Source organism: Anoplopoma fimbria, chromosome 5 (genome assembly GCF_027596085.1).
Source record: "Anoplopoma fimbria isolate UVic2021 breed Golden Eagle Sablefish chromosome 5, Afim_UVic_2022, whole genome shotgun sequence".
In the NCBI taxonomy this organism is placed as follows: domain Eukaryota; kingdom Metazoa; phylum Chordata; class Actinopteri; order Perciformes; family Anoplopomatidae; genus Anoplopoma; species Anoplopoma fimbria.
Genome location: NC_072453.1, coordinates 16791087 through 16803489, shown reverse-complemented (window position 1 = coordinate 16803489; position 12403 = coordinate 16791087). Strand labels below are relative to the sequence as shown.

At 42.0% G+C, this 12403-nt stretch overlaps 1 protein-coding gene across 1 annotated transcript in view; it reads left to right on the top strand.

The window, feature by feature from the left end:
- Positions 1 to 2542: 2542 nt before the first annotated feature.
- The window catches only part of LOC129091267 (heparan sulfate glucosamine 3-O-sulfotransferase 3A1-like), a 33277-nt gene continuing 23416 nt past the window's right edge, over positions 2543 to 12403 (top strand). Inside the window, exon 1 of the mRNA XM_054598825.1 lies at positions 2543 to 3219. Coding sequence (XP_054454800.1) covers positions 2735 to 3219 — 485 coding nt within the window. The 5' untranslated portion in view covers positions 2543 to 2734. The remainder of the gene's footprint in view (positions 3220 to 12403) is intronic.

Below are 12403 nucleotides of genomic sequence, written 5' to 3'. Positions count from 1 at the left end.
AGGTATGGTTTTTACATTTCTGGGAAACAACAATCAGATGCAGACAATTCGGCCGTTCCCTATTTGGTTTTTCGCCTTGGCAACATGTTAGCTTTCCCATGGCATGCCCTGAGAATTTATTCAATATGCAAAGTAAACGCAAGATTTTTATTCAAAAAGGATAATAAACAGTTTGTGTTTGTGCTCCCTTTAAACTTAAAACCCCAACCCTGCATCCAAGATTCCATAAAGGCTGCATAAGTGTAACCATAGTGCTGCAATTTGGATAAATGGCGAAGATGAAAGCGGAATTACGTTTTTACATGCCTTCTAGACTGCTTGCACATTTTTCTAAAGGCACAAATGTCTGGGTGTGTAATTACACACTAAACGCTGTTTCTTTTGCTTAGGAAGTGTGTGTTGCTGCACAAACATTAAAGCCATCTGAAAATGAGGTGAGTTGCACAGAGATTTAGAGACGCCATTGGTGACAGCAGCGCTATTAGACTAATCAATGATCCTTCTAGACTTCGTCACAAATGTCATATGCCTACAGTCCTCTCAGACTGCTTCATCACAATCATTCTGAGACGCCTCAAGGGAAACAATCAGTGGTCGAAAGTAACTAAATACATTTACTCAAGCTTTGTACTTAAGAACACTTTTGAGGTACACAAATATACTTTTAAATTCACTATATTTAATTTAAAACTACAGGTACTTTTTTGACATTTTCATGGCTGTCAAAGCAGATGAACATTTTATAAAATATGCCATATTGCTTAAAGATTGCTTCAACTACCGAACAGTATATACATGTAGTTTATATATTACAATTCTTCTTACACATTAATGCATCAACTTTAATAACAAGACAGTAACACAGGGGCCATTTTCCTGCATTACGGGTACTTTCACAGGTTAATTTTGTTAATAATAATTTTGTACTTTTACTTCAGTGACATTTTTAATGCAGGAGTAGTTTTATATTGAGTTGTTTATACTACAGTGTTAATAATACTTAAGTACTTTTACTAAAGTGACAATAATAATGCAGGAGTAGTTTTATATTGAGTTGTTTATACTTTCACTTAAGGAAAGGATCTAAATACTTTCTTTATAATGTGTGAAGAAAACAATCAAATAATATAAATATATAATGACATAACAATCAGAAAGTGTCCTTATAAGAACTTTGAAACTTTCATTAGTGGGATTTTTATTGCAGGACTTTAACTTGTAACTTCATGTTTGTATAATGCAGTATTACAACTTTTACTTAAGTAAAGGATGCAAATACTTCTTCCACCAAAAAAAAAAGAGGATGACCAGAGATGTCTGAAAAAATAAAAGGCATTATGCGTGGAAGAAATTTATTTTGGATTCTGACCTTTCACGTTAATCATGTCTGACCCATCTGATATAACCCGCGACCTCTGTAGGGGGTCCAGACCCAGAGGTTAGCACACTCTATTATTGAAGCTTTCATAACTGTTTAAATACATAAATAAATGAATAAAGTGTGCAAGCATTTTGTGGCATTTCAGCATTCGATTCGTCATGAAAACAAAGAGAACACGACATCTTTTAACATCATTATTTTACCAGTATGTGTCTGCGATAGGAAACAGAGTGAAGCCATTTTGACCTCTGTGAGGGAATGCTGGGTGTTTCCTCACAGTTGGTTTGAAGGGGGTCGAGCATCTCTCCAGTGTCAGCGAGACAGAGGAAAGACACGGGGTGTGATTTGTTAAATGCGGGACACCCCCTTGTATTGTTTGGACAACATGGGGGACATCTGGCACTGGCTATGCAGCCCAGTGTTGAGGTCTCCATCCTCTTTCTCGAGCAGTGAGCTGTGCAGCATTGAAGCACTGCCTGCACATTCTCATGCTAATAGCCCCAAAATGGCAGGAGCAGATGTGAAACATTTGGTTCTGTTCTTGTTCACTTGTAAAGAAATAATGTGGCCCGTTATCATCATTTCACTTTTTTTGTTCTTCTGCGTGTCATAAAAAAAAAGAAAAAGAAAAGAGGTGTGGTGGTGGAGGGCAGCTTCTTTGGTGGGCTGACTTTGGAGTAATGTGCCTCCAGTGTCATTTTGGCAACTCAAAACAAGCTGTTATATCTGTAAAGTATGTTTGTATTGTATTGTGTGTAATTTCAGTGTATTTATAAAGTAAACTGTATGTGTGAAAATGTCTGTATTTAAAAAAGAGACGTTGATCTCAAGGGAAATACAATTTAAAGGCTTAAATAAATAAAATAAATGTACTAAAATATGTATATTTGTCTGCATTTTGCATGTTGTGTCACGTTTCTTCTTAGTTAATTATTGAAGTGTGTATTTTAATTTGTCAATGCAGCATTTCACAACTTTATTTTGTGCAAATTCTCTTTATTTTTCCCTGAGATGTTCCGTTCACCAGTGTCCCCGCCCACCTGGATCTCCATTGGCTCCTGTCCTGCTTCTCTCTTCAACCCCATTGGTGAAGAAGATGCCTGTGAAGCATCCTGACGAGCTGGAAGAAGTTTCCAACTCCACACACAGAAGAGACCTGAACACCTGAGCGGACACATCGGTAGAGACGCACCTGTGCTCTCTGGTTCCTGTCTCACCTGTGTGCAGCAGGTATCTCTCTGTGTGTGTGTGGAGCAGACAGAGGTGTTATCCAGGTGTTATTCATGGCAAAAAGGCTGAATAATGTGCGCCTAGAATGGCTGTGGCTCCTGCACCGACCCCCCAGGGACCGGTATGGCTTTTAGCCGCATCAGTAAGCTGGACCCCCCGTCCCGAGGCATCTTCAGGAGAGCGGTGGTCATGCTGTGCTCCCTCCTCACCTCTCTCTTCCTCCTGCACTGCGTCACCTCCACCTCCACCTCCACCTCCACCTCGCCGGTCCATGCGTCCTCCAGCCGGGCAGCTCGGCTCTTCGAGGACTGGAAGTCACTGAGGACTAGAAGACTGGAGTGGACCATCTCCTCCCGGCAGGACTCCTTCATCTTACCTGCACCTGGTCTGGTCTCCTCCAGGAGACTAGTGTCTCCCAGGTTCGCAGGTAAACTCAGTCCTCTCGGGGAGGGGAGCAAGAAGCTGCCTCAGGCTCTCATCATCGGGGTGAAGAAAGGAGGCACCCGGGCTCTGCTGGAGTTCCTCCGGGTTCATCCAGACATCAGAGCCGTGGGAGCAGAGCCGCACTTCTTCGACCGCAACTATGAGAACGGGCTGGAGTGGTACAGGTAGGACCGGAGACCAGATGATGAATGATATGCATGAAGAATGATGAAGAATGATGAAGAATGATGAAGAATGATGAAGAATGATGAAGAATGCATGAAGAATGATGAAGAATGCATGATGAAGAATGATGAAGAATGATGAATGCATGTGTGCAGGATGAAACATGGGAGAGCTTTGGGTCATCTCTGGATGATTTTATGATTTTTTTTTTTTTTGAACACATATATATTGTAAATGAATTAAACTGAGGAGGAGATTACATGTGTGAATGTTCCTCTCATCATCCAGGCTGAACTCCTGTGTGTTTTTAATAGTCATTACATTTTATTATTATTATATTCCTTTATTATTATTATTATATTCCTTTATTGATCCCCACACAGGGACAATTCAACTACACATACTATACACTACACACACAATAAATACACATACTATACAACTACACAGACAATAAATACACATACTATACAACTACACAGACAATAAATACACATACTATACAACTACACAGACAATAAATAATATATACAACTACACAGACAACACATACTATACAACTACACAGACAATAAATACACATACTATACAACTACACAGACAATAAATACACATACTACTACACAGACAATAAATACACATACTATACAACTACACAGACAATAAATACACATACTATACAACTACACAGACAATAAATACACATATACAACTACACAGACACAGACAATAAATACACATTTACATATACTGTACATTTTTATTCCTGTTCTATCTTTATTTTGTTGAACAGGAATAAAAATGTACAGTATATCCACATGGGGGGATATTGCCTCGATGATAGATTGTGTTTATCCAACTTTTTTTTATGTCGCCTACTTCATCACTGATAAGGATTAATCCACACAGCCCAGACATCTGTATTTAACATCTCACCTCTGTGCTGGATGGAGCCTGTTGACTGACTGCATACAGTCTGCTCTCATTACGTTGTATCAGGCTGCTCATTCTGTGGCACATTTTAGGGTTGACTGCCTTCAAGCTGCTTTGGTCAGGACGATAGTGGGATTATGGTTTACAGCCTGATGAGGCTGGGAAATAAGACGAGGATGAATATTAAGTATTTCAACTTTTAAAACAAAGCTGCAATTGACTTTTTCTCTGTTGAAAATGAATGCCTTACATAACTACTTCTGCGTGTGAAACTTCAAACAAGTTTAACATTTTTTTTAAATGTTACTTTATTTATTTTCAACACTGTAATGTCTGTGATAAGTATTTGTAAGTAAATAGACATGTTCACTTTCTACATAACCTTTTTAGAAGTTTTTCTTAAATGTTTTGCATTTTCTTTAACTTATTTGTACCATTAAAATCAGACCTCAATCTTACTCGTTACAAATTTATAATTCAATTTTTTTAATTATTGTTTATGTCCATTTGAAAGTAAGCTGAACTCTTAATGGAGCTTCTAATCTAAATGGTAAAAGCCAGACTAAATGTTGAGATGTGCCGACCATTAAGAAAGTGCAAAACTAATGAACAAAAGTTTGAATAAGAATAATTAACTGCAGATAAATTACAACAGGACAACATTTTGACAATGTTTTTTCGTATCATAAGTAGATTTATTCAGTGCAGCAAAGGTTTTATATTGTGTGGTTTTTAAAACGAACTTTGAAGGTCAAAAGCAAAAGTGTGCAGTCTTTTCTATCCTTTAATCCAATGAGGCAGTTTCACTCTTAATTTTCTTTTTGCAAAAGTGCAAATCTAGAGAAACTAAACACACATTTACTCTCCTCCAACGAGTACGCCGCGTTTACCTTGCTGAAGTCGAAATTTGTGATTGATTTCATCTGTCACAGCGAGTGTGTGTGAGTGAGCGTTGTGTGTTCACATTTCCACCGGCCTGTGGGGAATAATGGCTCTCCCTCTCAGTGGTTCCCTGTCTAATGGGGCATCGCCGACATTGCAGCTCTGTTATTAAGAAGGATTAGGGCCATAATGAAAGGTTACCTGAGTGTCTCAGGAGGTATAATTCACCTTTTGATTGAGTTAACACCAAACACAGCACCCTCTAAAAGCCTGGAGACAAAACTTTTACTCTCCCTCACTGACAACTCCCCCCTCCTCGCTCAGCCCCTCTTCTCCCCCAAACGCTCTGGCTCTCTCCCATCTCCCCACTCACACACCTCCCTCTTTGTGCCTCTCTGAGAGTGAACATTCTCTTTTCGCCATCACTCTTTCACACCCTTCTGTTTACCTATTCATCCATTGTGGGGTTTTATATCCATGAGGGTCCCATCTATCCCGAGGAGTTGCCAAGATTCTCTGGAATTTGGACCGTGCCTCCAAGGACAGACCTTAGTGCCGGTTCCCCTCTTAATGCTGGCCCATTTAAAAACAGAAGGACCCTTGAATTGAAAAGAGGAATAAATAACTGTTACAACAGCGTGGCCCGCTCTGCAGGAGTCCATCTTGTCGGCTCTCCTCTCGAGCCACGTCTGAGAGTCTTCCTGTTGATGGCGTTCGCGGAAGCTTTTGATTGAGTCGCTTTCATTTGTGGTTGTTGGCCCGAGGTCACGTAGAGGTGTTTGTTGTGCGCCCTGAAAAGCGCTTGTTGAAACCAGGAAATCAGTCCGATCGCATCGCGAAAACTTACCCGGCCCCTCGTCAAAAAACGGCACAGTCTTGGGCCCTCAGAGCCACAGTGCTTTTTAAGATTTGAGAGGTCTGCACGAATTTTAAAAACCCATCTGACGAGTGACAATTTGAAAGCTAACGTGGCAAAGTTGAAGGAAAAACTCTCAAATGCTAAAACGCAGCTCAGTGCTTCCAGAACATGTTGAATACTTAATAATACTGTCCTTAAGAATATAAAAAAATCTGTTGCTGTTTGTGCAAAACAAGCCACATTTTCTGTGACTAATCACCGCGTCCAATTTTCTGTAATTATGCGTTTCCTTTCATTAGCAGCGTTGAATACTTAAAACGTAGCAGCTTCCGTCTCAGGAGACTCTTTTGTTTATTGTCAAGGCCGATACGTGTCCCTGCGTTGAATCACTGGTCTCCGTGTCCCTGTGGGAATGTGCACTCTACTGTAACACCTCTAAGCTCTTAATGTGACGTGGCAACATCTCCAGCCTCCTTTTTTTTAACTTTTTTTCTAGCTTTCTCAGAAATTATACTTATCTGGCTTGTTGCGGGACTTTCCATCAACTGCCCTAAAAAAGTCAAGTCACACACCCAGAAAGCATGATGCAAAAATCTGTGATTTATTGAGAAGGATAAAAATTTCTGACAGCCACGGTTGTCGGAGCATGAAACATTGGTAGCTTTAAACTTTTAACTCCACTTTTATGTGTCCTATGAATAGTTGGGTGCAATTCTGTTTCACCATCTGCATTTATTCAAATCTTGGTAACAGCGTTATATATTTATTTTCTACTCACATCTTTTTAAATGTGTTATAATTTTAGCTCCCTGAATAAAACGCTGCATTTCGTGCACTTCTTGTCCGGAGACTTTCAGTTAATTCAGGCCTTTTGTCGAGCAGGAAACCAACACCCGGCCAGTCAGTGTTACATTTCACTGCACATTTCTCAGCGGTGTATCCGTATAATCACATACAACCTGTTAGGCTTTTGTTGTGGAAATGGACACTCGGAGCGAACAAGGAGGTCAAGCACAAACACTGTGAACCAAAGCAGAGGTCCATGCAACAGAGTAGTCAGTATTGTGTTTTTGGTCTACTTGGGTTACCGAACGCCCAGCTTTCACCTGTCTAGACCCAAGCCGCGGTTTGTGTTTGATGTCTGCAGACCGGTTGGATTAGCCTTCACCAGATCCCTTAATGGGTTAATTATCCTTCATAAAAACATGTGTGACCCGTTAAACACACGGGGCAAAGTGCCGACAACTCCGCCACACACACATTCATCTAGATACGGGCAAACACGGCGGTCTTCAGCGTAGGAATACGCATTCAACACAACCAGTGTGGCTCAGCTTTGAAAGAGGCACAACTTTAGTAAAATAAATACAAATTCTGAAAATAAATAGGTGTATGGCAGCTTATGTATGAGAAAATCTTTTGTGTAAAGTTGATCAGAGTTAGTGTCTCCATTTCAGCTCCTTCGTAAATGTTAAAGCCATGAGAAAGCAAACAAAAAGAGTCTGCTGAGTTTAAAAAAACGAAAAAAAAATCACATTAAATTAGGGGTTTCCCTCTTCGTAAAACTGGCTTCATTTGAAAGGACGTTCTGTAATGGTAATAAAAAACAACTCTCGATCATAAAAGCAGTGACCCGGCGGGGATTTGTGTCAGAAAGCGGCGGTGACGATCTGCTCTGTGTTTCTGTGCCGTACATCGGTCCGTGCGGTGGGACGGCTCGACAGAACAAAATCAAAGATGTTTTGTTTTTTCTCTTACACAAATACAATTCCAGATGTAATGTGGAATAATAATATGTACCCCATCTGTGTTTAAATTCCATGAATGACATTTTTTCTTCTAGTGATTAGCATATTCTCCTTTTATTTGGCTACCTGGTTGGGTCTGTTGACTCAACTCCCGTTATGAAAAGACCCCAAAAAATACAAAAACTAAAGACACATTTGTCAAGTGCTGACGGTGAAAAGCTGCTGAATTCCCAGCGTTTGAAATGAGGGCCGACATCCAAGTTTCTCATACGTTGGCTGTGTTTGGAGTGTGTGTCAATTAATTGGGTGGCACAGTTTAAACTCTGGCCTTGTTCGCTGCCGCCTGACATTTCACTTGTCATTCTAAGTGTGGAGATGTTTGGCGGACCGACGGAAAGCATGACACAACTCCAAAAATGGGAGAGGCTCGATGTTAAAAAAATATACTGAGCTCTTGTTTCTTCTGGGACAGTAAAGATGTTAAAGCAGTCGCTCTAAAGCAACCTCTATACCTCTGTACCCTCTGCTCCTACTGTATAATTGTGACCTGTAGGATACAACACACAAAACAAGTTGTAACATGTTTGTTTATTGCGCCGGGTTGTCATGACAAAAAAAACACACACCAGCTGGAACGAGAGGCCAGATTTAACCGTGCATATGTGTATACTATGCGTACATATTTATGTGAGCATGCAAACTCCAGTGTGCTTTTTTGGCGCTCGCTGGATGTAACCCGGCCTGGAATACAGGAATGACATGTTCCACGCAGTTTTGAAATACAGCGATAGAGTTCAAAATAGTTTTCCACCACCCCGCTCCCTCAGCACCACTATGTAGAACGATCGAAAAATACCTCACTTGTCTGTTTGGATTTATAAAACCATATCAGCCAAAAATATGATTTTTTTTTTCTTGCTGGTATTATGTTTCTGAGTGTGGAAACCCCTTGAAAAATGTAACTCCATGGATTCTTCGATGAGGTTTTGCAGGGGAACATTTGTTGCAAAGACAAACTTTACTCATTTTCTCCTTATTGATCCTGATTGATTCCTCCTGTTTTGACACTATATTGGAAAATACCAGGCGAGAGATGACATATTCTTAATGGTCCTGAGAAAACGACTTTGGAAGGTAATTTTTTAATGTAGTTAGACCTGCTTCGTCATGAAACAGGATGTGGGAACGGGGCTTATTTTGGAAGGGAGAGGTTTTTATATACTACCCAGTACATAAAAACCTGCAGGTCTACCTTCGAGTTTTAAACGAAGTCTGTTCCAAAATAAACCGTCTTTGGCTGGGTAGCAACAAAAAAACTAGAATGTATTCATTTAACTTGTAACTTGGCAAAAAAAGGTCAATGCTTCACAGGAGAAGGGTGGGATTTCCATGTAAAAGTGAACTGAAATGCATTCTTTAAGAATGAAATAATAAACCTTGCAATATAAAGAAAAAGAGCGCTTTTTTTTTACTGAATTAGGTGGCTCTGCAGCAGGTTTGCGGATGGCAGGTGGAGTAGAGAGGGCCGGCGGCGGTGGGTGGAGAGGTCACGGTCGGGGGTAGTGGAGGACGCACACACACAGCGGACGTAACGTGATCGCCACAGACTCTCAGAGCATGAGCCCTGAGCCGCCTTTGGATTGTGAAAGTGATTATCGGGGAGTATAATTGTAAAACCAGGACGCTCACCTCCTGCTGAAGGCATGCAACCCCCCGCCAACTCCTTGACCTCCGCCACCCCCACCGACATCTCTGCATGCCCTTAGCAGCTGACCCCAGGAGGCCCCCCCTGTGCAGATAGAAGCAGAGGGGACTGTCCAAAGTAGTGCCTGTCAGCAGCTGCCCTCTGGCATCCTGGGAATCTGTCCGTCCCCCCCCCCACCACCCCGATGGGTGAGTGAGGACAGGCAGCAGGTGCAGGGTGCTCTGCAGACACCACCTGGATCCCCCACCCCAGACGCTCACACCTGATGCTTTCACCTGACACACCTTCAAATAAGAGCTGTTTGTGGACTTCTCCAGACCTAGCAAGGTGAGGGAAGCTAGCATTCATGAAGCTAACTGGTCTTGCTTTCATGCTCGTATCTGGGGCCTCGGGGATCAGGAACTCCGGCTCAGCTTTTGATGAACACGTGCAGAAAGGGGAGTGTGATTGATCAGGGGAGGGTCCCTCGGAGGGCCGCCACAGAATGTGCCACCCTCAGAGTTCACAATGCCGGCAGATGGTACTGTAACATTAAGATCGGGTTACATTGTTTCTGGGATTTTGTTGTTTATTCACTTTTGGGTCTCCGTGTACTCTAGTCAGCAACCTGTTTGACCCCGTCGTATCTCAGGCCCGTTCGGCTTAGCAGCTGTCGGTCTTTTTTATGAGGTATTAACCCATACGTTATGTAGCATTTATTCTGGGATTCATATTTCAAAAAGGAGAACTCGAGGTCACCTTTTTATTGTGCTTGGCCGTACAGAAATACATCGCTCTTGGACGTAATCGTTTCTGTCGTCTTGTCGTCTCTGAAGTTGAGATGTTTGACCTTTACAAGACATTCGCTTTTGGACCGCAGCTCGCTATTGTCTCGTGATATACCTGAGGCCCTTTACTACTTCAGTGGGGTTTTTTCAAGCAATGCCCATGAATGTCAGCGATGTTTATTTTCCTTTAACTCCATGGAAACCCTCCAGGTAATGTTTTCTTACATCACAGCAGCTCTGCCTTCGGGCACTTTACAAGCAGTACGACTTAAATGAAGAAAAAAAAAAAAGAAAGAATCATGTTTGCAATTTTCGTCCTGTGCTTTATTTGTGTTTGAGTTTTTCTTCTTCTCTTTGGCAGTCCAAGGTTGATAGAAGTTAAGTGTTATCCCTCCACAAACAAAGAGAGACTGTAACCCTATCATTTGGCGCTGGAGAGTCGAGGGGCTTTAGACTAGACCGCTTCAGCTCCCTCTTTCGTAGAAGTGAACTAAACAAACCGCATTAAACAACCTCCAGAATTCATGCATATCAAGATTTTTCAGAGGGTTTGCCAGAGTGCTTTAGGATTTCAGAAGACGTGCAGCCAAACCCATGTTATTTGGGCGCAGAAGGGGCTTGGTTAAACGATGCATGGACGGAGCATGTACGTGTTACAGCCCTCCATGGTGCGGATTGGCAGGCTAAAAAACCAACGCCTCTACGTGATGGATCTCTCTTTCCCATCTCGCAGGCAACAGCTTTATCACAGGACAGGGAGCCCTCCGGATTTTTCCACCAGAGAGAAAAAAGACAGAGACAGAGAGAAGGAGAGGGAGAACCAGAGCGATGGAAAGCCTGGGAACCAATAAAAAGAAGGAAGCCCTCTCCTCTTGGGTCCTCCATTTTCCGTTCCAACTGTAATGTTTTCTTTAAAATACTCTTGCTGCATATTTCTGGCACACTTTTCTGCCCTGTATTTCAATGCCCTATAAAATTAGAAAAATAAATTCAAGTATTTACTTCTCAAGTAGGTTGGAGGTTCGTCTTTCCAGCCCTTTTACTTCCGTTCACTCAGCAGGAAAGTCTCTCACTCTCTTCAAGGGTCTTTTTTTTTTCTTTTTTTTTAAGGGTTTACTGGACAAACACTGGATTGTTTCCCTCTCCACCGCCGTGCTTAAAGGCACGGACTCTGACACACTCTGCCATGTGTGCTATCTGCAGCTGCCTGTGTGGTGATAGGATGGCACCGAAAAACATCCTTTTTTCGTCTTGTTCCATCGGGGGCGAAGCATGTGCCAGTCGCCTTGGCAGAGACATGGGCAGAGGGTACGCCAGACGGCACCTCGGGCACCACCTCTATTTGACTGCCCAACCTCTGTCTCCATGCAAAACACAGAATTATACTGTAGCTAAGCTGGAGGCGCGTGAGTGTGCGTGTGTGGCTCTTGGAGTGCATCTGAAATGAGGGATTGGCATTTTTTTGGCACGGCCGACAAAGAGGCCAACACATTATTTTCCTTCAGATGTTATTTTCCAGCTTTCAGCACTTGCACATCCAGTGTATTCTGTGTATTCCTGCCTGATGACGAACAAAGAGTCGCATGGCAGTGATGAGGGAAATAAAACATGCTGAAGATTAAGGGGGTTTTGGCAGCACTATATAGACCATGACTTGAAATCCCACACAATTTTTTTTTTTAAAATAGCTAATAATGGAGGTGGTGAATGGAGAGAGAATGACAGAGTGGCATTTAATCTGCCTTGAGGGCTGTTTTATTCAAACAGAAGCACCGCGGATCCATTGCATGTGCGGTTTTGAAAAGCTACCTGGTTCCTCAAGTAGAGATCCAGCTGTTCAAACAAATGCTTTACATACAGTCTATTGTATTTTTTAAATTTGAAAGGTTGCATAGCACAAAAGAGCCATTCAGGAGTACTCTAAAGCAGGATTTCTCCTCACAAATGATCAGCATTACTGTATCACAAATCCTTTGCGAACTCATACACAGTGCACATCTATTCTTCATAAGTCAAACAAGGTTTCGTTGCAATCGCAGCTGCTCTATTTTTAATTTTCTCCAACATTTAATTCATTCGGAGAAAAGATGGCGGACGGCTTTTACTAACTAGCTCTGAATGCCAGGCTGCTTTGATTAAAGAGAGGAATGTGTTCGAAAATGAGTTTGCCACCCCCCCGACCAGATTATTGATAGATGGAGTGCAACAGCACAGTCTGCGTCTTTTTACATAAAGATGGAAGAGGGTGATAAAGTGTCTGTGAAGCGCACGGGCCGTGATTGATATGCC